General features: G+C 42.0%; 1 protein-coding gene across 1 annotated transcript in view; it reads right to left on the bottom strand.

The window, feature by feature from the left end:
• LOC106086677 (protein kintoun) overlaps nucleotides 1-25,378 on the bottom strand; it is a 28,836-nt gene extending 3,458 nt beyond the window's left edge. Inside the window, exons 1-3 of the mRNA XM_059369870.1 lie at nucleotides 25,161-25,378; nucleotides 5,676-6,558; nucleotides 3,656-5,611 (exon numbers count right to left, since the gene is read on the bottom strand). Of these exons, the coding sequence (XP_059225853.1) occupies nucleotides 3,656-5,611; nucleotides 5,676-6,329 (2,610 nt within the window). The 5' untranslated portion in view covers nucleotides 6,330-6,558; nucleotides 25,161-25,378. The remainder of the gene's footprint in view (nucleotides 1-3,655; nucleotides 5,612-5,675; nucleotides 6,559-25,160) is intronic.
• Nucleotides 25,379-26,195: the final 817 nt, after the last annotated feature.

The raw sequence follows: 26,195 nt of genomic DNA, 5'->3' as shown, positions 1-26,195 counted from the left end.
ACAACTAATCACATACATATGTATGACAACTAATCACATACATATGTATGACAAAAAAAAAAGATAAAGGATCGCTACCTCCACAAAACGTGCAAACATGGTATCTAAAGGCCCTATTGTATTCACCAATTCTTGTTAGCTTCATTAGTAAACGGCAACCATAATTCCATATTTGATCTATATAGACCCCATTAGCCCTCCTCAACGAGAATCCCTCCAAAGTAGTCTCTAAAGACCCTATTGTAAGCACCAATTCTTGTTAGCTTCATTCATTAGTAAACGGCAACCATAATTCCATATTTGATCTATGTAGACCCTACTAGCCCTCCTCTACGAGAATTCCTCCAAAGTAGTGTCTTTAGGCCCTACATTAGTGTTCTGGATGAATGAAGTGAGTCCACTTACCCAGTACCATATTTTCGATCCCGCACGGTATAGCTGTGAGCACCACACAGGCTTTTACAATGAGGTTCGATCTGTGTGGTGTTCAGTGATGTCATGAGAAGCTTAACTGCGATCGTTCGGACTTGGCTATAAAAAGGAGGCCCCTTATCATTGAGCTTAAAATTTCAATGTTCATGAGCAAATTTGCATTTGCAAAAGTGTTCATCTCCCTGTGTCTTCTTTAAATCGAAAAACTGTCCACAGGACCTGGGATAGCCAACATCACCTTTCATTATACGCCTGATTGACATTATGGTTGGAGGTTGTAGTAAACCCATATTTACATGTGTAAGTAGCGATTCTTGTCAGTCTTTCGTAGGCGAGCAAGTTCGTTCCGGCCCATAGAACTGATCGCTACGAAAACGTGATGGTCATTGGTTATTTAACTCGCCATGGCATATCGGGTATCACCGGCTTTCAGAATTAACGTAAGAGCAGGTACATCTGGATTCTTGTTGAGACCTTGCACTCGAAATTGCTGATTGTCCGCGTCTTCAGTTACTCCGTATATCTACAGAGCATTCCAACATCCGTAACCTGTGGATGCGCATGGTTATTCTGTAACTATGAACACCACGCAAATCGGAGCTCAAAAATCCAAAATGTGCGGTTTTCATAGTTATCCCGTTCAAGAGGAGAAGATACAGCGAGTTCAGGGTCCCTGATAGAGTGGAGATGCCGCTCTCTCCGGAGGCTAAATACCTGGACGTTATTCTTTACCAGTAGAGTTAAACGGGGACGGAATGTGCTCTACTCATGTCGCAACTCGTTGGGCAGGAGTTGATGATTTAGATCGAGTACGATGCACTGGACTTACTGCTGTGGTTCAGTTGATCCTCACCTATAGGTGCCTGGTGTGGCACCGGGCTCTAGAGAAGGTGTATTGTAAAGGCGCCAATAACTCGCCTCGAGAATCATAGGCACTCAATATTTGTGCAAGAGATGCTGCCGCCATCCTTCTCACTGAGATTATCAGCTCGATACTGCTGATTGTCCGCGACTGCCGTAGCAGTCACTTCCTATGGAGCATTCCACTATTCGCAACTTATGGGCGTGCCTGGTAGCTCCCAACTAAGCTTCTCGTGACAGCAATGAACACCATACAGATCGGACTTCAATGTCCCAGACTGTGTGGTGCTCAAAGCTATCCCGTGCCGGGAGGTGTGGCTTCACGGTATGTTGGATAAGGTGCAAGGTATTGCGGCGGTGTGATATCTGGGGCGAAGAGGACTCGGAGCTGTACGGAGCAGCGCTGAATGCTATAATTGAAACTTTTGCACTTGTAAGTGGAGTGGGCAGCGTTGGCGAACATGACACTCTACGGATTTCGGGCAATCATCTGTTCTGCGGAAGGCTGCTGGCGTGGGAAGTCTACGTGATATTGGTTGCGCGACGGACTATGTGCCGGCGGTTGTTTTCCCAGGGAGGGAGCTTTGGTCTGAGGGCGTTTCGCCATTCTTGGGTTCTTCTGTCTACACGGACGGATCAAAGTTGGATGGGAGCACCGGCACAGGAGTTTTGTTGAATCCCTAGGAATAAGGAAGTCCAAGACTTCTGGATGGGTACAGTGTCTTCACCCTCTCACTGGATGTGATTCTGAGTCAGAAGCGGCGGCCTTCTCAGAGTGTCACGACTTTAATGGATAGTTAGGTGGAGCTGAAGCCCTGGCTGGGAATCGCGTGGGTTCAAAGCTTGTCGGGAGATGCAAAGAGCGTCTCGGACGTGGCGGGTAAAGAAGAGCCTGACGAGCTGACATGACGATAGGCTCGGGAAAATGAGGATTTCTGTAGGGTCCGGGGGATGAGCAGGAGTTGGAGGCAGTGTACATCTGCTGTGCCAGTACCCCGCGATGACATGGATAAGAAGTAGGATTTTGGGTGAATAACTCTTTTCTAATCAGCTCTCTACAGTCTCTCGAGCCCCGAGTCATTCTGGAATTCTGCAAGGGTCTAGGGTGGGTGACGGGCGGCCCTCTAGTATGTGAGACCTCTTCGGTCTCTGCTCCGGCTTTTTAGTTTCAATTCATATTTTTCTAATGACTTTCATTTTTCTCTTCTTTTGTACTTCTTTTCTTTCTAGGACGAATACAATGGACCCGTCACGGGATAGCTGGGACATTTGAGTTCCGATCTGTTTAATGTTCATTGCTGTCACGAGAAGCTTAGCTGTAAGCTACCGGGTGCGTTCACAGGCGATTTATTGGCGCCTTTAAATAACCAAAGGTCACCATGTTCCTGAGGCGATCGATCCTTTGGACCGGAACAAGTTTGCTAACCTACAGGAGCTTGACGAAGATCGCCTCCTCCACATGAAAATGTGGATACAACAACAAAACAATGGACCAGAGGTGTCCGAGCAAAGCGGTTGGCAACTGTGGTTGCCAGGCTCGTGACCTTTAACCTATGTCGGGCCTCCTTGACGTCGAACTCTTCGATTTGCTCAAAACACCAACTAAACGGGGAGGTGCTAAGCGAAATCCTCCCCAGAGCCTGCAAAATGACTAATATCCTTTCTAGTCTGGAAAATTAAAGTCCAAGCCATTTTTGTAGGACTGTCTCTCAAGAATGTAATTTTTTTTGTATCACCCATATGCCAAAACTGGGCCCTATCTGCAGCTTCGAGCATGGCTAGATCGTTCTTGGTTTAAAGTGCTTCCTTTGAGGTACTATTCACTTCCCCAGAGGAAAGTATCGCAGATGTGCTCTGGCCTTTTTAGTAACATTGGGAGATTACTTTCACTCTCTAAATCCCTAAACAACTCAATTGGGACAACCGTAGCTTAATACATACCAGACAAATTTTATCTATCGAGGTACAACAGTCGTGGAGTGCATTTAAACCCTTCCTGACGAACTCCTCGACATTTCTATTCCAACTCAATCTTCGTTTAAGAATTTTACAGTCTCATTGGATCTTGGCTGTTATCACTGCAGTCTTAGGGCAATTTTTGTTTCTGCACACAATGGCTAGACCGACACTGATGTTCAGTATATCTCATGGAGTTCTATTCATTGACCTAAAGATCAGTACCATGCTCTGCTCTGTACATTTATAATCGTTCTGAGATGATTTTTACTGAATACATTCCGGCTTAAGAACCAACACTCAACTGTCGAGCAGACAATCGTTTCTCTGGTTAAAAATTTCGCAGTGGGTATTGGCTTTCAAACTAATGTACTCAGTTCTCCTACAACTAGCTGTTTTACACTCACCTGAATACTTGCTTGCGTATAACTTCACTGAAACGCACAGTTTTCTTGCAACTCTCCGATAAGCCCACCACATTCTCCTCTGGAATATCGCTAAAGGATTGCGAGAAACGCATCGAATTGAAAGCACTTGTCATGCCATCCACCGATGTCGAATAGTTGGATGAGCATTCGTCAATGGACGAGCATGAATCGGATATTGAGGGCCTTGGGGCATAGCGACTGTAATGCTTTAGAATCCCCTTGTAGGTGCTGCCAGCACTTAGGCTAATAGCACTGTCGCGTGATTCGGAAAAACTACGCTGTTTGCGTTGCTGGCCAATGATGTGGAGACCACCGCCATTGGCAACTGAAGGGACATTCATCGAGGAGGAGATGTTATGCAGAGGCGACTTGGGTAATTTTTCCGAGCGCTCTGGCGATGAGTCCTCATCATCGTCGGCATCCTCATCGTTTTCCGCTACTTCGGGTACCGGCATATTGCGCGTAGATTGTTGGTAGTGGTGCTGCTGCTGCTGCTGATGTTGTTGCTCCTGTTCTTGTTGATATGCTTTGATGTCGTCACAGGCAGATTCGGATAGAGAACGGCGTTTTTTATTTTTACGCTTCTGTTTTTTGTTGAGCTTTTTCTGGAATTGTTGTGAGCTGCCATCAGCAGCATTGAGCTCATCCTCGGTGGTATTGGCATTGCAAGTGGAATTTTCCATGGCACGCGATTTTATTTCAATGTCTATGGATTTGTCACATTCCGAACGCTCTATGGTTATGTCCAAGTTATGCTGTTGCTGCTGCAGTTGATCCTTGGGAGATTTTTGCCGTTGCCTGGACTTATGAATCATGCGGCCTTTCCCATGCAGCCAACATTCCTTGAGATCCTCGCTATCTAAGCCAGCCAGATAGCTAGATATTTTTTCGGCGGATTGATTTAAATGTACATTAAGTATGACATTATTTTCCCATGCCTCTGCTTGGGCGTCAACAATTTTTGCCTCTGCCTCAGCCTCTGATAGTTGTATACAGAAAGCATAATAGGTGGGATAGTAACCGGAACCCAGAGAACTGAACTGCATGTGTATAAGGCGATCTTGTCGCTTCATTTTCAAGGACTCCTCTTGGACATTGCGCACTTGCAGAATGAAGGACATGGTATTGTCTAGGACATTGCAATCGAACTTCGCCGGAAGCTGGTAATCTAAATTTGGTTTTAGAAAAACGCCTTCAGCGTTGATTGTATCATTTCTCACAGCATGTTGTAGACTCTCATCAAAGGAAGCCGAGCTTAACTCTTCAATAGGCGATTCTGTGTGGCTAGAGTGCAAATCTTCATTTAACACATCGCTCTCCACACCACTATCCTCACGATTTATATGCAGTAGGCTTTCATGCATCTCCCTTTGTTTGGCTATGGGTGGCTGTATCACGGGCAGTGTTATAACCAAATGCCGCCTATCAGTGTCGAATTTTGCTGAGCCATTCTTCTCGCTCACCCTAAAGGGCAGATCTACATTGAGACGATATTTGGCTCCTGTTCTATCGCTAAGGAGAAACACCGTTTTGTCGGTCACATCCAACTGGCATTCATTGCTGGAATTCAAGAGTGGAAGTTCAATGTCTAGGACTAATTCGCGTGGTGTGGTAGCATGGAGTTTAGCATCTAATTCATTTGTATATTGGCTGAGATCAACATCGTGGCGATGTTTCAGTGTGTACTTTGGAGTGCAGTATTCGGAGATTTTGTTGTTTGTTGTGCCATTTATAGCACTGTCCATAGTTTTCATGGGTAAAACTTTGGGTTGGCCCGCATCACATGTGGGTTTTGCAGGATAAATGCTATCGAGCGGATGCGGTTCTTCCGTCTCGACTGGCGGATTCACAGCCAGTTTACGTATCACAGTGGGTCGTGGCAATCCTTTGTATTGCAATTTGGGAAATTTCACATTTATGCGGTCTAGGGAAACCTGAAACAAAAAGACTCAACATTAGCCAGGATTTGAGAAAAGTATATGCTACAGCGAGTGATACCTTATATTCCCTTTCAACAGCATCTATGGCGGTGTCCACCAGGCATTTGTGAAAGGTGGCATTCTTTTCGGCCAAATACAAGGCATCTGGATGGAAGACTACATCGTATACACGACATCGTTTCTTGTTGTTGTCCAAGTCGTCACGTGGCGGCGCCTGGGCCATAGGAATGGACCAGCTCAATCCCTTTTGGCCTGTACTTTGACTCACACATACCTGACTGCTGGGCTTGCCCACGTGCGAGTTCTTGGCACAGTTTATAAAACACTTTTGTTCACCGTTTTGTGAGGTTTTAATGACGAAACCCGGCTCCGGGTGTACAAAGATCACATCTACACCACGCTCAGCTTCGATTTGCACAATCTCTTCTTCATAGCGCTTACGATTGTCGGGATCCTGAATTTCTTCAACGTAATCGAGGAAGAGCTTACGGAACTCTTCCTTTTTAAAGGCCTCCGACAAACGTTGATATTCCTCGTTTGTTATATCCAATTGAGGAGGCGACGGGGATGATGATGATGACGACGACGACGACTGTTTCTGAGCTGATGGAGGTGGAGCAGGTTGTGGACCTTTGGGTGCTGATGCTTGTCTTGCTTGTGATAATTGAGGAGTTTTCGTATGGGCGGATGAGACCGATGTAGCCGAGGACATAGCACAGCAATTTCCGTATGCAGTTTTGGGCTTTTTATTTTCAATTGGAGCTGTATTTTCTAAAATGGTTCAGTTTAGTGTGTTTTTGGTTTTCTATAAGAAGGGGCAATAGATGTTTTCCTCGTTTTCAAATCTAAATCTCTGTTGTCTCAGCTCTTTTGATATTTGGAAGAAGGCTATCTCTGTTTTGTATGCCTTATTCAGCAGGTAGTTCTATTTGTATATTGATCTAAAAATAAAGCAAAACAAATTTGTTTATTAATTAAAATTTTTTGTGTGGTAATCTTATGTCCACACAAGCATGGTTGTTGCGTCTTACTGTCTTTGCCAGGATTGTAAAACATGTGAGCCATATGTCAGGCAACTATTTGATAACAACGGTCATGCTTATCTCTGGAGAGTTTAAACGATCTTTAGGAGTATTTACGTTGCAATTGTTAACAACAATTTTCAAAAATGCCGGCTACATGTCATTGAGACGACAGAACTGAATTATACGTACTTCTGGTGATTTGACACAATTTTCGTAGCCAATGGCGGTGCACACCGCGTCACTTCACTTAGATGATTATTTTTATTTTGAATGATAACAACATGTACGTACGAAAGTACACACACACACATACGTAGTACTATTGGGGCTTATGCGAATGATTTAATTTTCATTCAATATTGCGAAATCGACTATTTCTAAACACATTCACATTGGCGTGATATGATAATAGATTGGCTTTGGTTTCGACCGAAGTCTAGAACGTCAAGTCTTTAAACACAAAAAAAAAAAAAAAATCCAGACAAACCGCAGCAATTTTTTCATTATTTTTTTGGGAGAATTCCTATAAAGTAGAAGTCAGAGTTTTTTATACCCACCATCGAAGGATGGGGGTATATTCATTTTATCATTCCATCGAAATATCCATTTCCGACCCTATAAAGTATACATTCATTCTTGATCAGCGTAAAAATCTAAGACGTTCTAGACGGTACAGTCTTTAAAAATAAAGATATTGAGCTATCTTGTTATAGTCCCCATATAGATCGATCCGCCGATTTAAGTTCTTAGGCCCATTAAAGCCACATTTATTGTCAGATTTTGCAGAAATTTGGGACAGTGAGTTGTGTGAGGCCCTACGACATCCTTCTTCAATTTAGCCCAGATCGGTCCTGATTTGAATATAGCTGTCATATAGACCGATCCGCCTATTTAAGGTCTTAGACCCATAAAAGACCCATTTATTGTCCGATTTTGCCAAAATTTGGGACTGCGAGTTGTGTTAGGCCCTTCGACTTCCTTCTTCAATTTGGCCCAGATCGGTTCATATTTGGATATAGCTGCCATATAGACTGATCTCTCGATTTGAGGTTTTGGGGCCATAAAAGGCGCATTTATTGTCCGATGTTGCCGACATTTGGGACAGTGAGTTAAGTTAAGCTCTTCGACATACTTCTGCAATATGGCACAGATCGGTTCAGATTTGGATATAGCTGCCATATAGACCGATCTCTCGATTTAAGGTTTTGGGCCCATAAAAGGCGCATTTATTGTCCGATGTTGCCGAAATTTGGGACAGTGAGTTAAGCCCCTCGACACACTTCTGCAATATGGCACAGATGGGTCCAGATTTGGATATAGCTGCCATATAGACCGATCTGTCAATTTAAGGTTTTGGACCCATAAAAGCCGCATTTATTGTTCGATGTCGCCGACATTTGGGCCAGTGACTTATGTCAGGCTTTTCGACATTCGTGTCTTATATAATTCAGATCTGTTTATTTTAAGATATAGCTACTAAAAAGACCAATATTTTGTTATACACAATTGAACAATGACTTGTACTTATTAGTAGTACTAGATCCTACCAGTGCGAAGACATAACTAAATACATGCTGTCCAAGCAATACCTTTTGGGCTGTTATCGCAGAAACCATCCAAATCATCATCTTGTGGATAGATATCCACCGCCCAGAAGCCTTAAGGTAGATCTACACGATCTAGAGCGTGAGGTTCAGCGCTCGAGATCAAGCGGCATATTAAGCAGTTCTAGACAACATTCACGCAGTCACGGTAGCAGATGCGATAAATGGCTACCGGGTGAATGTAGTCCTTGGAGAACGACCGCCTCCCATTGCAGCTGAAGAAATTGACCTCACCCGTCAAACCAGTGTAGTTCTGGCTCAATTACGTTCCGGCAGATACAGCCGCTTCAACTCCTACAGAGCATGGATGGATGCCGATGTGCAAGATGTATGTCCCGATTGTAACCAGAAACCGCACGATACACTTCACCTGTTTAACTGCCCGGCCAGACCAACTCGATTCAGACCCAGATCCCTGTGGACGCACTCCATCTTAGGCGCAGAGTTCCTGGGTCTTGACACTCAACAGAATCAAGCAGAAGAAAGATAGAACACAAACAACTGCTTTAAAGGTGAACACGGTGGTAATCGCAAACCGGGACAACCAAAATTTCCACCCAGCAAGGGATAGCTGTGAGCACCACACAGGCTGGAATATTGAGGTCCGATCATTATTGTCACGAGAAGCTTAGCTGCGAGTTACCGGGCGCGTCCATGGGTTGTGGATGGTGAAATGTTCTACACGGAATAGCTGCAAAGGCAGTCGCGGACAATCGGCAGTATCAAGTGGAGATTCTCAGTGAGAAGTCGGGCGGCACCGGCTCATGCATAAATACTGGGTGCCTATAATGCTCGATATGGCAGGCTGAGTTATTGGCGCCTTTTAATAACCAATGACCATTCAGTTCGCGTTGAAGAGGATCGCCACCTCCACATGGAAACGTAGCTACAACAATAACACCAAAACTTCGAATAGAAAAATGAATTGGAGGCGACCGTAGCGCAGAGGTTTAACATGCCCCCCTATGACGCTAAACGCGTTGAGTTCGAATACTGACGATAAAACGTAAGAAAAAAGTTCAATGGTGGTTATCTCCTCCTAATGATGGCACCATTTGTGAGTACTATGCCATGTATTTAAAAATTTCTCCCCAATAAGCTGTCGTTCACTGCATATGAACATATTTTCCAAATGTAACAAAAATTATTACTTAACAAGTTATTCAAACATATCAGTAAGGAATCCTAACATTCTGAGATTCAAAGCGATACGGTTTTTTACAAGGATACTTTTTATAAAGTTCTTCAGTCTTGTCTGAATTCGGCAAAACCATGTGCAATCAAAACTGCACAAGATGAGCTAGACAAGTCGTTTTGAACAACAAGTTTGAAGGGTGTGAGGCTTTGCGATCGCAAAACCGGCTTTTATACAACAAAAATTAAATGAGATAGAATGAAAAGTTTTGAGAGAGATTTTACAGAGAGAAATTTTGATTAAAAGATTATGCACGCGCAAGATGTTGAATCAATAGATCAATTATTTTAACTTTTTTAAACTTTTCGAAATTATTGCAGATGTTTATGTTTCGTTACTTGCTCTTCCTTTAAGTTGGCCAGTTTTGTCCCATCACGCTGCCTAAGCTTTAACTTTGTTTTTAAATAGGTATCTTGGTTAGGAGTCCAAATTTAGATTGCTCGCCCACAAATAGATGTGAATTTTTAAATCATTGGAAAGTTCCACCATGTGTTTGGCAATAAATAAACATTAACAACTCGTTGTCTAAAAAAAAAACACTCGCATTGTCTTAATCTTATTGTGGTCGTTGAAAATTTGATGACGCTGTATTTAGCCGGTACTCAATGTCATAAATATTGGCAAAAACAATACACCGTAATACACGAACCTTACGCAATTTCTATAATCACAGCAACAACAACGGTAGATAATATAATTAATACCCGTCAAAACAAAATATAATTTGTGCTATTGTTAAAAGAGTGTCTGACTTTCGAGCAAGCGAACGAACTGAGTGATGAATAAGTTTCGTAAATCTATGTAGAACTACGCAGATTTACCGGCTGCAAGTATGCGGCAGAATGGCGAACAACAAAATGAAAACATCTAAACCGCGACAAACAATATCGTCTCGTATCGCATTCATTCGTACACACAAACTTGCGCGTACACATGTGTGTACATGCTACCCAACTCTTTTATCTACTTTTGTATTTTTATATGCATATACATACATACATATGTACCCCCCCTCTACTACTATGAATATATACAGCAAAACAAATGCGAGTGTGAAAAAAAAAAACAACGAACAAAAATAAAACCCACTGAAAAGAAAGCAGAAATCAAAATAAAAATATGAAAAAAAAACAAACAATTGGAAGAGAGAAGCGTAGCTGTATTTGTAAAAAAGTGGCCTCATTCTTTTTTTCTCCCCTTACTTTTTAAGCTGCTTATGTGGGAGAAGCTTATTTGGTTGTCAGAGTAGCAGGGGCACGACTGTTTAACCAATTGAAAACGTATCTGTAAATTTTTCCACATCTAAAAAATTTAAAACATTTTGAATACAAACAACAGCTGATAAAAGTGGGTTAATAAATCCATCACACAAGTGGGAGGGAGTTAGGTTTTTAATACTAACCAAAATAAACCGATAGTCCAGGTTATGCTCCACTCATCATATCTAATTTTGACAGAAAATAGAGAACCTGCAAATTTCTACTGGGACTTTTTTTGCCAGCAGAAATTTGCAACTTTACTGTTTTATGAAAATCAGCCGTTACATGAAAATACAAAAGGCAGTTAAACAAGTGGCGCACAGTGGGATTAGAAAAAAAAATTAGTGCAAATTAGTCTGCCAATTGTGAAGGGATTCAGATATCTTCAATGATAACAAAGTGTCCGTAGCCGCCACATGACCAAATAGAAAGCTCCCTTAGCCTCACATCAGTGGTCGTATCAATTTGTCTAGCCCCAAATTAGTGCAAATTAGTCTGCCAAATAGAATAGCTCCCTTAGCCTCACATCAGTGGTCGTAGCAATTTGTCTAGCCACAAACCCCAGAAGCATTAGATGGTTAGTCCAAGGTATCTTTGTTAGCACAACAAGTGTACTTTTGTATACGGTGTTGGTATGTAAAACAGTTGCAGCCTTTGAAATGCATGCTGATGCTCGGCGAATGGAAACTGTTCCAAGACAGGAGCGGGAGGAGTAGTCCCCTTGGCTACTGATGTGAGAAGGGAGATCGGTCTGTATGACTCCCCATTGCTCGTGTCCTTTCCAGGTTTCAGTAGCGGGATCAGACTGTCCATCTTCCAAACATCGGGTACTATAATAGTGTTCAGATAGGATGAGGACATATGTAAGGTACTCGACTCCAGGCAGATACAGATTTTTCAGCATCAGTGTAGAGATTCTGTCTGGAACCAGCGACTTGACGCCACGCATGACATTCGTAGTTAGTACACGGTTGTTGTTGCAGCAGTGTGTTGTACACTGAGGCGGCAGCGCTTGCCGATGAAAGGCTCCATCGGACCAATGCGGTACGTACAACCGGCTGCCATGGGATTGCACGGTAATTTGTGATGGTTGTACAGCTGCACGCAGATCACGAATACGGCGAATGGCTCCCCCTTCTAGCCTTTTCACTCTCGGGTCAATAAATTGACGTTTATCTAAGGAAAATACCTCAAAAGTATCGCCAGCATTTTTTATTTAAAAACAATTGTTTTCCAAGGAAGCAAATAAAAAACCAACCAAAACAAAAATCAGCTGTTTTTGTGCAAATTTGCACTGGAAGTCGTTCGCATACTTTTGCTTGCAAATCTTTTATAGAGAATACGCGTCCATGTAGAGAATATGAAAACAACATATTTACCAGCTGCTCGTATCCGATAGTGGCTTTGACTAGGATACCCTAGAACCGAACCTTAATGGCGGTTTAGAAAGTATAGCAGTAATTTAGCTCAGGAACAACAGGACACCAGAATCCGGTGGGTTAGGTTAGGTTGAGAAGAGGGCGCAGATATTAAACCGCCCCATGCCACTATGGACATACACCTAAGCCAGTAATCGGCTTGTTGTGCCTCACACTTAATCTGTATGTCAATGGGTCGGATATCTAGAATAGTTTCCAGTGCCCTAGTGGGCGTGGTCCTTATCGCTCCATCTATGCCAAGAAAACATGTTCTCTGAACCTGTTGTATGGTCCTTTTGTTGCACTTTTTCTCCATAGCAGTCCACCAAACTTTTTTTGGAGACGAAATGGATGGTATCCACTCCCAAAAAGCCTTGTACAACCGAGCAGATAAAGAAAATGGAGAAAGTTGGGAACCACAACTTTGAGACAGTCAGTAACTTTATCTACCTCGGCACCGCCGTAACCGAAACGAATGACACCAGTTTTGAGATAAAGCAAAGAATAATACTGGCAAACAGATGCTACTTTGGAGTAAGTAAGCAGTTTAGAAACAAGGCCATCTCTCGACAGACGAAGACTACACTTTACAAGACACTGATACTACCCGTGCTGTTATTTGGTTCTGAAGCGTGGGTACTTGTGAAAGCAGATGAGGCAGTGCTTGGAGTATTTGAGAGAAAGATTCTTCGTAAAATATATGGACCAGTTTGCGTTAACGGAGAATATAGGCGACGTATGAACCACGAGCTGTATGAGCTGTATGACGACATCAAAATACAACGGCTGCGTTGGCTAGGTCATGTTGTCAGAATGGATTAAGAAGCTCCAGCAAACCAAAACCAGCAGACCAAAAGCCTGATGGAAAGATCAAGTTGTGAGAGACACCTCGAAACTTGGTGTCAGAGATTTTAGAATGAGCGCAGAAGATCGAGGTGCTTGGAACGCTATTCTACGTTCGGCTAGTGGAAGAAATATTCTGTCATAGCCAATTAAAGTAAAGTAAGTCCACCAAACTAATGAGGCGTACGTAAGTATTGGTCTAATCACGCTCCTGTATAGCCAGTGGACTATCCTTGGATTCAGGCCCCATTTCGAGCCCACGGCCCGTCCATATAGTACCCAACATCTGTGAGCCTTCTCAGTACGCTCCTGTCACTTGCCCAAAAAGTAATTGCGGATTTTTCATATAGTCGGCGTTGACAAATTTTTTCACAGCTTGTGACTCTGCAATTGCATTCTTTCTTCTGTCACTTATCAGCTGTTACTTTTAGCTTGCTTTAGAAAAAAAGTGTAAAAAAAGTATATTTTATTAAAGTTCATTCTAAGTTTTATTAAAAATGCATTTAATTTCTTTTAAAAAATCCGTAATTACTTTTTGGGCAACCCAATATATCTTATAGAGCTGGCAAACTATCGATAATCGAAACATTCGATATTTTTAATAATAAATATCGGTTCTATCGATACTATCGTTAATTTCCCATCACCTACATTTCAAAGAAAATGAGAAGTACAAATCAGGAGATCGATATATATATTGTAGAAGCAATATCAATACACAGACCAAATAAAACCAAGGTTCATAAAGTCTGTTGGATGTCATAAGAGAAATCATTGTACAAAATGTTAGCCCAAACGGATGAAAATTGCGCCCTCTATAGGCGCAATGTATCTTAAAAAATATATTCAGTGTCGGAATGCTTATTTTTGTTTAGTTTTGCAAAAAATTTAACTTTTGCGATAGTATCCATCGGAAAAATTGTAATCGATATTCAGTCATAAAATTAAATACCGATAGTATCGCTAGTGCCATCGATATTTTGCCAGCTCAAATATCTTAGCCAATGACTCTCTTGCAGATGTACATATGGGACAAGAATTGCCTTTGCCCGTTTCCAAAATCTTAAATTTGAAGTTAAATTTTCTGTCCAGCATTAGCGGAGGCGTTTTGGGAGTTTTACAAATTATAATAACCATGTACATACATAGTTATGTTGCCACCAATTTAATTAACAAACATTTTCATTCAATCATCCAAATGTAAACAGGTGCAGGCTATAATAGCCATTTCGGCCCATTAAAAATGCAACCACAGATGGTGCAAATGTCAATAAAAACGCTTACGTTTACAAAAATAGTATAAACTACTTGTATGTTACCTAGGTTATTTGCACAAATGTTTAAATTTCCAAGGAGACAGATAAACAACAACTGCAGGACACAGGTGTTCTTCTTTTCATCGCCAACGCAACCTTTAGAAAAGAAGAAAAGCGTTTTGTCGATAATAAAAGGAAGTAAACAAAAAAAAAAAACAACAACAAATATATAAAATGGGCTGTAATAAATACATGGATGGCACATTATAGTAATTATATAATTTTTGTATGTGCCTATATAAAAACAAAACAATAGAAAACGACAAAAAATGTCCTTCTTTGTAGTTGAATATTTACTCTTAGTAAGGACTACTGAACCTGTTGTGTACCTGTAGCCAAAGAAAGGGTCAATTTTAATTCGATTTAAGTTAGTTTAAATTCAATTTCAAAATTTAATTTAATTTTAGTTCTAACATTTTAATTTGATGATTAAATCTTATTAAATTAGTTTAAACGTTCGTGAGCCTTTTGATTTTCTTACAGAAATAATTATGTAGAAAAGTTGTATATAAAATTTTCAATGACATTTAAAAATAAAACCTTAAACGTTAAGGTTTGACTAGTCTGAACAATTCCATGGCTGCTGGTCGAACACACCGGATTGACCCCTTGGAACCCTCATCGGCAAGAGCTGCTGCCTTAGTGTACGTGTTTGCCAGAACCGCCTCCATCATCGGTCGGTGTCGGTGAGGTGTAACCGGTGCAAGATCGGAAATGTACCCACTCCATGTACATTTCCGATCTTGCTCTGGCCTCACTTCACTACGGGAGTATACTCATACTGGATATGTTGCAAGGTGCTGTGCGAACATAGCCAGCAGCAGGTCACAAGCGTCGTCGTCGTCGCATTTCCCGTGTGGCAATATACGCAACGGCAGCATCCCAGCCCCAATATTGTCAACCCGGTGCCGGGAAGTGTACCATTTCTGCAACTCACCTGCAACGGTCTCCGTGGCAAGATCGATGAGATTGTGGATTTTATGAGTCGGAAGAACATATTGGTCGCAGCGATTCCGGAGACAAAGCAACTGAACTGCAACGGTCTCCGTGGCAAGATCGATGATATTGTGGATTTTTTGAGTCGGAAGAACATATTGGTCGCAGCGACTCCGGAGACAAAGCTGACCAACACTTGCAGCTTGCACAGTTGTCACGGATACAAAGTGCTACGGAAGGATCGCTCAAGGAATGGAGGTGGGGGATTCGTGATACACCGTTCCGTACAATATAGACCACTTTCGTATGCGCCTGGCGCTAGTGACCCCTACATGGAGTGCATGGGGATAGTAGTCAGGTCCGGTACTGCCGAGATAGAGCTATACAACGTGTACATACTGCCGGTTGGTAGCGGTGTACCAATTAATGGCCAAGCTTACAACCCCGACATAAGTGGATTACTATATGGCCATGATCGTCTGGTACTAGGTGATTTTAATCCGCATCACACTTCATGGCATTCTCCCCTAGGTAACGACCAGCGTGGCAGAGCGGATCGAAGGCTCCACGTTTTGCACGGTGAATGAGGATGGCCCCACTAGGATTACGAGAAGGTGCAGCAGCTCGCCAGACATTTCCATTACATCTCCTGAGTGACATATCCTAGCAAGCCGTCATCTCTTTTGGGGTCAGACCACCTACCCATAATTCTCACCATCGACCGACCACCCGACTTCATAACCTCAGGGCGCCGGACGTTTATCAATCACAAGAAGGCCGGTTGGGCTGGCTTCAGAGAGTATACCAACCGCCGCTTCAGTGAACTCCCACCCCCCTCGGATGTGCTAGTGGCCGAGAGGAAATTCCGAGACATAATTAACGCAGCAGCCGCTCGCTTTATACCAGCCGGACGAATACCCCAAATGCTAATTTCTCGGCGCAAGCAGTGGTACTCGCAGACGAGCGTGATGGGATTCATTGTATGGACCCCACTTATCCCAGAATCAGCGAGCTGAATCTGGAAATAAACAGGGTCGTCAAGGAACAATAGCGGAATTTGTGGCTGGAACACTTGGATCAATGTAACTTAGGCACCGGTGTAGGCAAACTGTGGTCTACTGTTAAGTCACTCTCGAACCCCGGTAGATGGGATGACAGGTTCTCAGTCACAAATAACCGTGACTGATCCGAAGAGATGCGCCAAGTTGTTCAACCGTCAATTTATTGTGCATCCCGAGAGTGACAGGGCAAGGAGGAGAGCCATTCGCCGTATTCGTGGTCTCCGAGCCAATGAACAGCCATCACAATTTACTGTGGGCGATGTTACGAATGTCATCCAAGGCGTTGGGCATCGACGGAATCTCTACATTGATGTTGAAGAATCTGGATTTATTTGGAGTTGAGTACCTTATTACTGTCCTCAACCTGTCTTTGAACACTCTTATAGTTCCCTGGAAAATGGACAGAAGCCCGAAAAGGACCCGAGTTTGGGGAAGTCGTACAGACCGATCTCCCTTCTCTCACCAGTAGCAAAGACGCTTGAGGCATTACTCCTCCCGAGCCTCATGGGAGAATTTCCATTACCCGAGCATTAACATAGATTTCGAAGACTGCATAGCACAACAACTGCTTTGTATGCCTTCACCGCACACATTTGCCTTGGCGTCAATCAGCCCAGGCCATGTGATAGGACGGTCCTCGTGGCACTAAATCTTCAGCCGCATTAATCACTACAAATACGCGTGAGGTGAATACTGAGCTGACTGTGATGGTCGATGGAGAAATGATTCCGACCATCAAGTGTCCCAAAATACTTGGCGTCACATTTGACAGCTCTTACACATTCTCCCCACATGCCACAGCAATTTGCGATAAAGTCAAAAGTAGAAACAAGGTCCTCAAGTCACTTGCTTGCAGTACTTGGGGAGCATACAAAGAAACCTTGTTGACCACGTACAAAGCAATTGGCCTGTCTGTGGTAAGTTATGCAGCGCCAGTGTGGTCTCGTCAGCTTTGTGACACGCAATGAAATAATATTCAGATCTGTCAGAATGCCGCCCTCCGAACTGCGACGGGCTGTCTCCTCAGTTCTCATGTAGACCACCTCCATCAGGAGACAAAGATCCTACCAAAGCGAAGACAAAACTACATGCTGTCTAAGCAATACCTTTTGGGCTGTTATCGCAGAGACTATCAAAATCATCATCTTGTGGATAGATATCCACCGCCCAGAAGCCTTAAGGTAGATCTATTGGGTTGCCCAAAAAGTAATTGCGGATTTTTTAAAAGAAAGTAAATGCATTTTTAATAAGACTTAGAATGAACTTTAATCAAATATACGTTTTTTACACTTTTTTTCTAAAGCAAGCTAAAAGTAACAGCTGATAACTGACAGAAGAAAGAATGCAATTACAGAGTCACAAGCTGTGAAAAAATTTGTCAACGCCGACTACATAAAAAATCCGCAATTACTTTTTGGGCAACCCAATACATGATCTAGGTATGAGGTTCAGCACTACAAAAGAGAACCTCTAGATCAAGCGGCGTATCAAGCATGCAGACATGGTAGCAGATGCGGTAAATGGCTACCGGGTGAATGTAGTCCTTGAAGAACGACCGCCTCCCATTGTACCTGAAGAAATTGACCTCCCCCGGAAAACCAGAGTAGTTCTGGGTCAATTACGTTCCGGCAAATGCAACCACCTCAACTCCTACAGAGAAAGGATTGATGCCAACGTCAAGATGTATGTCCCGATCGGAACCAGGCACCGCACGATACACGTCACCTGTTTAGCTGCCCAGTAAGACCCAGATCCCTGTCGACGCAGAGTTCCTGGGACTTGACACTCAACAAAATCAAACAGACGAAAGATAGAACACAACAAACTGCTACAACAGCAACAACAACAACTAGTGTGAAATTTACGGCTATATATTATTAGGTACAATAATGCGTTTAGCAAGAATAAATCACAGTTGCGCTTGTCATGGTTTTAAAATGTTTACCATTTACTGATAACAGAAATGCACTTTGCTTTGAATAATACGGAAATTTGTAAACTTTCTTATTGGAGGATGATCATGGTTTTTAACTCCAAAAAAAAATTATGATAGGAAAATTTGCTTTATTTACGCATTATTTGGTATTGCTGTTTGGCAATTGCGAATCAATACAACTACGATAATAAATTGCTTGACGAAAATTGTAGCTAAGATTAGAAATGGTGTTTCGATTGCATTTTTGTTGACGCAAAACACAAATTTATTTAGTTATTTACACATCATTTATTGATTTTATAGCATTTTAGCCATAAACTTTCTCATTTAACTACTTGAAATAGCTGTCATAGCCAATTAAAGTAAAAGTGACACTCCAAGACTGTTCGTGACCTTACGGCGACCCTTGTTGTTATTGCCTTGATGACCAGTTTACTGTCCTTAAATATGTTCACTCTCGACGTCCTCGCATTAACACCACACCAGAGTTCAAGTGGCGTATCAGGTATTAGATCGGAAACCTCTTCCATTCTTTCGAGGTCTCCTATCGTCGCCTCGACTATACCGCGATATTGGGAGCTGCTCCTATTCTCTATTCATTCTCCCATTGCCTTAAGACTCATGACCGCAGAGGCTGTCTAACACTTAATCTGTATGTCTATGGGTCAGATGTCTAAAATGGTCTCAAGTGCCCTAGAGGGTGTGATCCTCATCGCCCCGCCTACGTCAAGACAACATGTTCTCCGAACCTGTTGCACTATGCTTAGGTTGCACTTTTCTCCATCGTAGTTCACCAAACTACTGAGGTGTAAGTAAGTATTAGTCTAATCCCGCTCCTGTAGAACCAGTGGACTATCATCGGTTTCAGTCCCCATTTCGAGCCCAAAGCTTGTCTACAAAGTGCCCCAACATCTGTGAGCCTTCTCGGTGCCCTCCTGAATGGGACACTTTCAATTCAGGACAGGAGCCAAGATCACTCCTAAGTATTTGATCTTGTCAGTTATGGAATTCGCTCTGTTGAGGAAACGCGGTGCCTCAATTTGGCAAACCTTCGCCTTGCTCGCCTATAGAAGTTTGTCGAACATCGCTGCCTTCACATGGAGATATATGGCTACAACAACCAATGTACGTTGATGGAAAATATCGATATTATGGACAAATGAACCATAAATTGTGTGAGATGCATGACGACGTTGCCATAGTTGAACGTTTGAAAATAGCAGAGAAGTCATTTGAAAATAGACCTAAAACAAATATTCCAATTGCAGAAATTGGAGAAGGAGTACCGATCTTCTGCGCTGCGAAACCTGTTCCGACTTAGGCTACAGGATCATATAGTCCAAGACAATCAACTAAGTAAACAAATAAGTAAGTTTTTCTTAAAGATTTAACATTATTAAACATTTTTGCTCCCCAATCCAGTTTCCATTTTGCTATTCAGTGTCTTAATTTCTTTCTCTTAGAAATTATGTATATAGACACTGAGTAACATAAAAGAAGCCTGTCAAGATTTTTGCAGCATACATTTGCACAATGTACAATCTCCATGGGCATAATTGAAACTATGGAAAAAAATCCATTACTTTTTATTAACCGGTGTCGTCAAATCAAGAGCATTTTCATAAAAACGCAGCATCTATTTAATGGGGGCCTCAATTTCACTCACTTGCTCGCTCGTCTTTCACTTGCTGCGGCCTGCTACTATGAATGTGTGTGTGTGTGTGTGTGTATGTTGAGTGTGTCCAATGAAAACACATTGCATGTTATTGCAATTTTGCCACCTCCATCATAGCCGGCCGCCAACTTGTCTTTCTTGTTTGCTTTGTACCTTCACTTGCTGGGAGGGGAGTGGGGTTTGTTCGTTGTGGTTTCGTCTCTGTGCATGTCTGTATTATGCACAGAGCCATGTTTCTGCTTCAAATTGCATTTTCTCCAACAAAAACGGCATGCAAGTTTTTGCAATGAGAAAAACGACAACTATGACGATGACGTTGACGACGACGACGACAACAACAACATCAGGTCTTGCACCTACACAACTACAACTGTAGTTTTGGGGCTCGTTGGGAATGTTACCATAGCAAGAGGCATGAGTTGATATGTAAGTGTGGGTCTGTCAGCAGCAAACATGTACCACCACTCTGTGTGTGTATATGTATGCGCGTATGTTTGTATCAAGTGATATAAAGTTTATTGACTTTTTGACCTCTAAACATTATAAAACTGCAATGGCCTAGGTGTATTGTGGGGGTATCTATTTCTTAGAACAAATTTCCTTGGTAAACTATGAATATATGACATAAATTATTCAAATATAAGATTTTTGCATGTGTATGCAGCAGCAGAACGACATGGTAGGTATGTGTTAGGAACTGAGTATTAAATTAAGATTTAAAAATTTATATTAGGCACAACAGTCCCTAATGAATGAAATCAAGTTTTAAAAATTCTTAATCTAAAGTAAAATGTTATGCATTGCAAAATTTTCTCTTAAACCTTAAATAAAAAGGGATGAAACAATAAAAAAAGACTTCACCTTAGCAAAATCTAGTTTAACTCAATGATAAGTGGGGGCACAGTAGTCCAGCATCGATATACACCCGTCAATAATCCATAACTTCGGTTCTAAAAGAAATGATTAGAACCTCTTGGCATCAAAACAACAGCAAAGCTGTCATTAGACGATAAGACTTGTCATATGTCAATCCCATGGCAGCCGGTTGTACATACCGTATTGACCTGATGGAGCAATTCATCGGCAAGGGCTATCGCCTCAGTGTACAACACACTGCTACAACAACAAGTTGTCATATGAGCTGTCACTTTTTTGTATCTTTATTCTTATGTACGTCAAATACGAAAAGAGCGAGCTCTAATCATCATGTATTCGCATATGTATTGTATTTTTTTCTTAGAAATGTGTCTACATGCATGTTCGATGAAATAAAAGCTGGATTTAATCGGAAATGTTTAATATTTATTCCAAAATTCATTCATAATATTAAATTTTTTGTACGTATCACACAATGTGCACAACTTTGAGAGTTGCTATTTATACTCTACACCTCTATTGTGGTACAAGGTATTATAACTTATGTGAATTTGTTTGTAGCACCTAGAAGTAAGATAGATAGACCCATTGATATGTATTCCGATCGACTCAGAATCACTCTGTGATTCGATTTAGCTATGACCGTTTGTGCGTCTGTCTATGTTAATTAGTGTACAGGTCGTAATTTTCATCCGATCGTCTTCAAATTGGGCCTAGAGATGAAGCCTATTGAATTTGGAAAAAATCGGTTCAGATTTGGATATAGCTCCCATATATATGTTCGTCCGAGCGGAAAGTCTCAGTGAGAAGCAAGGTGGCGCCGGTGGTACTCACTGATGAGCGTGATGGGATTCGTTGTACGGCCTCATAAACCTCAGAATCAACGTGCTGAATCTGGAAATAAACAGGGTAGTCACCGAACATAGGAATTTGTGGCTGGAACACTTGGAACAATATAATTTAGGCACCGGTTTAGTGACCTATTAGGTCACTCTCGAACCCTGGTGGACGGGATTACAGTCACTTTGGCGACGTAACCGTGACTGATCCGAAGAGATGCGCCAGGTTGTTTAAACGTCAAATTATTGTGCATCCCGAGAGTGACATGGCAAGGAGGAGAGCCATTCGCCGTATCCGTGGTCTCGGAACCGATGGACAGCCATCACATTTCACCGTGGACGAAGCAACGAATGCCATCCGTGGCACCAAAGCATCCAAGGCGTTGCGCCCCACGGAATCTCTACACTGATGCTAAAGAATCTGGAGTTTAGTACCCTACTAATATCCTCAACCTGTCTTTGTACACTCTTACAGTTCCCGATGTCTGGAAAATGGGCAGAGTGGAAAAGGAAAGGACCCGAGTTTGGGAGAGTCGTACAGATCGATCTCCCTTCTCTCAGCAGTAACAAAAACGCTTGAGGCATTACTCCTCCCGAGTATCGTAGGAGAATTTTCATTCGCTGAGCATCAACATGGATTTCGAAGAAGCATTGCACAACAACTGCTTCGCATGCTATCACCGCACACATTTGCCGTGGCTACATTCAGGACGGTCCTCGTGGCACTGGACCTATCGATGGCATTCGACAGGTCAGCCATGCCATATTATTAGAGGACATCACCAACACGTCCAACAACCTCCAGCCAGGCCTGAAACGCTGGGTCGCGAATTATCTGTGTGATCACCAGTCATTTGTGGAATTTAGGGATAAAAAGTCGAAGCACCGTAGAGTAAAACAGGGAGTTCCCCAAGGCGGGGTGATATCCCCGGCACTGTTTACCCTCTAGCTATCCTCCATTCCACCACCACCAGACTGCATAGAGATCGTATCAAATGCGGACGATTGTACGATCATGGCAACGACCGACTCCCATTGCACCCGAAGAAATTGATCTCCCCCGGCAAACCAGAGTAGTTCTCGCTCAATTACATACCAGCAGATGCAGCCGCTTCAACTACTACAGGGCAAGCACTGATGTCGTCGTGCAAGATGTCGCGATTGTGACCAGGGACCACACGATACACGTCACCTGTTTATCTAACCCACTCGACTCAGACTCAGATCCCTCTGGACGCATCCCATCTTAGTCACAGTGTTCTTGGACCTTGACACACAACAGAATCAAGCAGATGAAAGATGGAACACAACACACTGCTACAACAAAACCAACAAATCAATCCCAAGACCCGATAAAGTCATTCATCGGCAAGGGCTGCCGCCTCAGTGTATAACACACTGCTATAACAACAACATCTTCGCCTCGATTATACCGCGATGGTATGAGCTGCTCCCATCCTCAATCCATTCTCCCAGCGCCTTAAGTCTCATAGCCGCAGTGACTGTCTCACATTTAATTTGTATGTCAATGGGTCGGATATCTAGAATAGTCTCCAGTTAAAGTGTATAAACAATGCTGGGGGATACTCCGAAAAACAATAAAACCTTTTTTGATGAACATTTTTTGTCTTTTCATTATTAGGCCAGAAATGTACATAGCAACCATCGTATCAAGCGGGTCTAGACACGATTCATGCAGATAGGGTAGCAGATGCGGTCATTAGCTACCGAGTAAATATGGTACTTGAAGAACGACCGCCACCCATTGCAACTGACGGAACTAAACTCCCCCGGAAAACCAGAGTGGCTCTGGTTCAATTACGATCTTTTAAATGCAGCTGCCACAACTCCTACAAAGCAATGATTGATGCCAACGTGCAGGATGTGTTTCCATTGTGACCTGGGACCCACTCGTCTCAGACCCAGATCTCACTCCAGACGCACTCCATCTTAGTCGCAGAGTTCCTGAATCTGGATATTCAACAGAACCAAGCAGACGAGAGATAGAACAAAACACTGCTACAACAAAACAAACCGATTAAGGTCATAATTTGGCTGAATGTTGAAGTTTATGGTATGGTCCGAATTGGTGTTTAACATGATGTAGGTCCACTATAAAGGGTGGTACTTTGATCGATTTTCGCCAAATTTTTTCGTAGCTACTTTTTTTAGATAATAGATTTTGATTGCTGATTTGCTGATTTTATTCAGTATGACATTCCCCCATAAATTATGAAACAATTTTGATAAAAGTATTATGTTATCATTGCGATTTTTGTATTGTTTCAAAAAAGTAATCGCGAAAAATATGTGTTTTCAACTGTGGAAAACGTACATAGCATCAGGCATGAGCCAAACTTAAATACTGAACCTCTAGAGGGCGCTATAATTATTTGATTTTGCTGAAATATTGCGCGATGAACCTATGACATTTAATACCTATTCCAAATAGGTATGGTCCGAGTCGGTCTGTAAATCGACATAAGCGATACATGGTGAAGGGTCTATAAGATTTTTTCTTTTTGTTTCTCATATGTAATGTGCTAACAATAATTTTCTGTAATTTTAGCACACCTTTTGGATATTTTTACATTACATTTCCAGATTTTAATATGATAAACTCAGTTGATACGGATCTAAATTTTACCACAAAATAATCTCATCAGTCAGTCAGATTGGCTTCAATATACGTCATAAAGGTACTTAGATTTTAAATTTGGTACCTACCTACCACATCATATGATTTTTGATTAACAAATTACATCTGCAACTGCACTTGGGATAGATCTGTTGTTCAACTCGAAACTAGACAACTCTTTTAAATTATACACCTCTATGCTACTTCTTGGAAGAGACGCCCTAAAAATGCTAGTTCTATGCATTTAATATTTTCTATGTGGTCCGGCCATGTGGGGGTAAATAAACAACAACAGCTGATGTAGGGGCTATGGTGGCCAAAGACATGGGAGCCAATACTGACAGAGTGAGTGCGTGTGTATGTGTTTCGTAATCAAGTAAAAGCAGAAGATAAGGTAGAAGATTTAAAACTAAAAAAAGAAACGTGGTATACGTGCCAGAAAAAACAACATCGGTTTGTATGGTTACAGTAGCGTGAGCAGCTAGTAATAGGTAGAGAGCAGGGCAATGGCGATGGAAAATTTCCATGCACCAAATTTGAAATAAACAATGTTAAATGCGATATTTCCAGAAAGAAAATAACACACGTGGTTCAGCCGGGAGTTTAAATAAAAAAATTAAAGAAAAAATAATCTCCTATGATTTTAAATTGGGTAGGGGATAGTTTTGCGTAACTACGTGACTCCAGAAACACACACACACACTTTCTAACAATTGTAATAAAGTTAACCCTAGAATAGAAGATTGCTGGTATCCATACAAACATTTACTTGGTCGAAATTATTCCCAATCGAATACATAAGACAACATCCCACCAGCAAACCATAAGCACACACACACACATCCATAGTCAGTATATATAGATAGTATATAAACGAAGAACGAATGCATAGCGGCGAACCGGCTTTTTCGTTTGTGTTTACCTTAAAGTTCGTATAAATGTATGTCTTTCTTCGGTTTTTTTTTTTTCTTTAAGCTTGGCTTTTTATTCACAATATAATGTTTATCAAGTTTCTTTTAACAATTTTTTCGTACTGTATTATCACTATTCAAAATAATATAACTATGTTATTTTGTTGCTGTATTTAATTGGAGAGAATTCAGGGATTCCCGATTCCGCGTTTTCACTTGTTTTGTTTTGGTGAGTTTATTGTGAACTGACACTAAAACCGAGGGATAGCTGGATATTTAGATTTATCGAAAGCGTATTTATGTGATAATCGATTATTACTATATTTATAACATCGATAACATCATCGATTTTTATAGAGTTGGGCAACACTTAAAATTAATAGTAGGGCTGTTCACAGCTGACGACCAACCATCCGATTTATTCTTTAGTTTGGGTATTAATCAATTAATGCTATGCCTACACTAACTTGTTTTGCTTCACGTGATGTTTCGAAAATTGCAATTTTTCACATAAAATTTATGTTAGGTTAGGATTAAGTAAAAGTGGCAATCCCAAGGCAGCTGGTTGTACGTACCGGATTTACCCAATGAAGTCCTTCAACGGCAAGGGCTGCCGCCTCAGTGTACAACACACTGCTACAACAACAACAACATGTAAGAGCGCCAGTCCTTTACAGATTCACGTAGACAATTTTAAGTCCATTGTGATACCACTTTAGCGACAGACCGATGCTTCTGGCGGGAATCGAACTCACGACCCCTGCACTGGTAATCCTAGCACGCTACCAACTCCTCTACCGGGGAGCCCAACATAAATGTTCAGCGGTATCGAGCGGAGATTCTCAGTGAGAGAGGTGGCACCGGCTCTTGCACAAATACTGAGTGCCTATAATGCTCGTTATGACAAGGCGAGTTATTGGCGCCTTTAAATACCACCTTGTTCCGGCTTCGATCGCACTGAACAAAAAACACAAATTAGAATAGTTGTGTTCCAAATAATGGCCAAGTCTACAGACCTGACATTAGTGGCCGACTGTCTGGCCATA

Source organism: Stomoxys calcitrans, chromosome 5 (assembly GCF_963082655.1).
Source record: "Stomoxys calcitrans chromosome 5, idStoCalc2.1, whole genome shotgun sequence".
Lineage (NCBI taxonomy): Eukaryota > Metazoa > Arthropoda > Insecta > Diptera > Muscidae > Stomoxys > Stomoxys calcitrans.
Note: the sequence above shows the minus strand (reverse complement) of the source record. Positions and strands in the feature narration are given on the sequence as shown.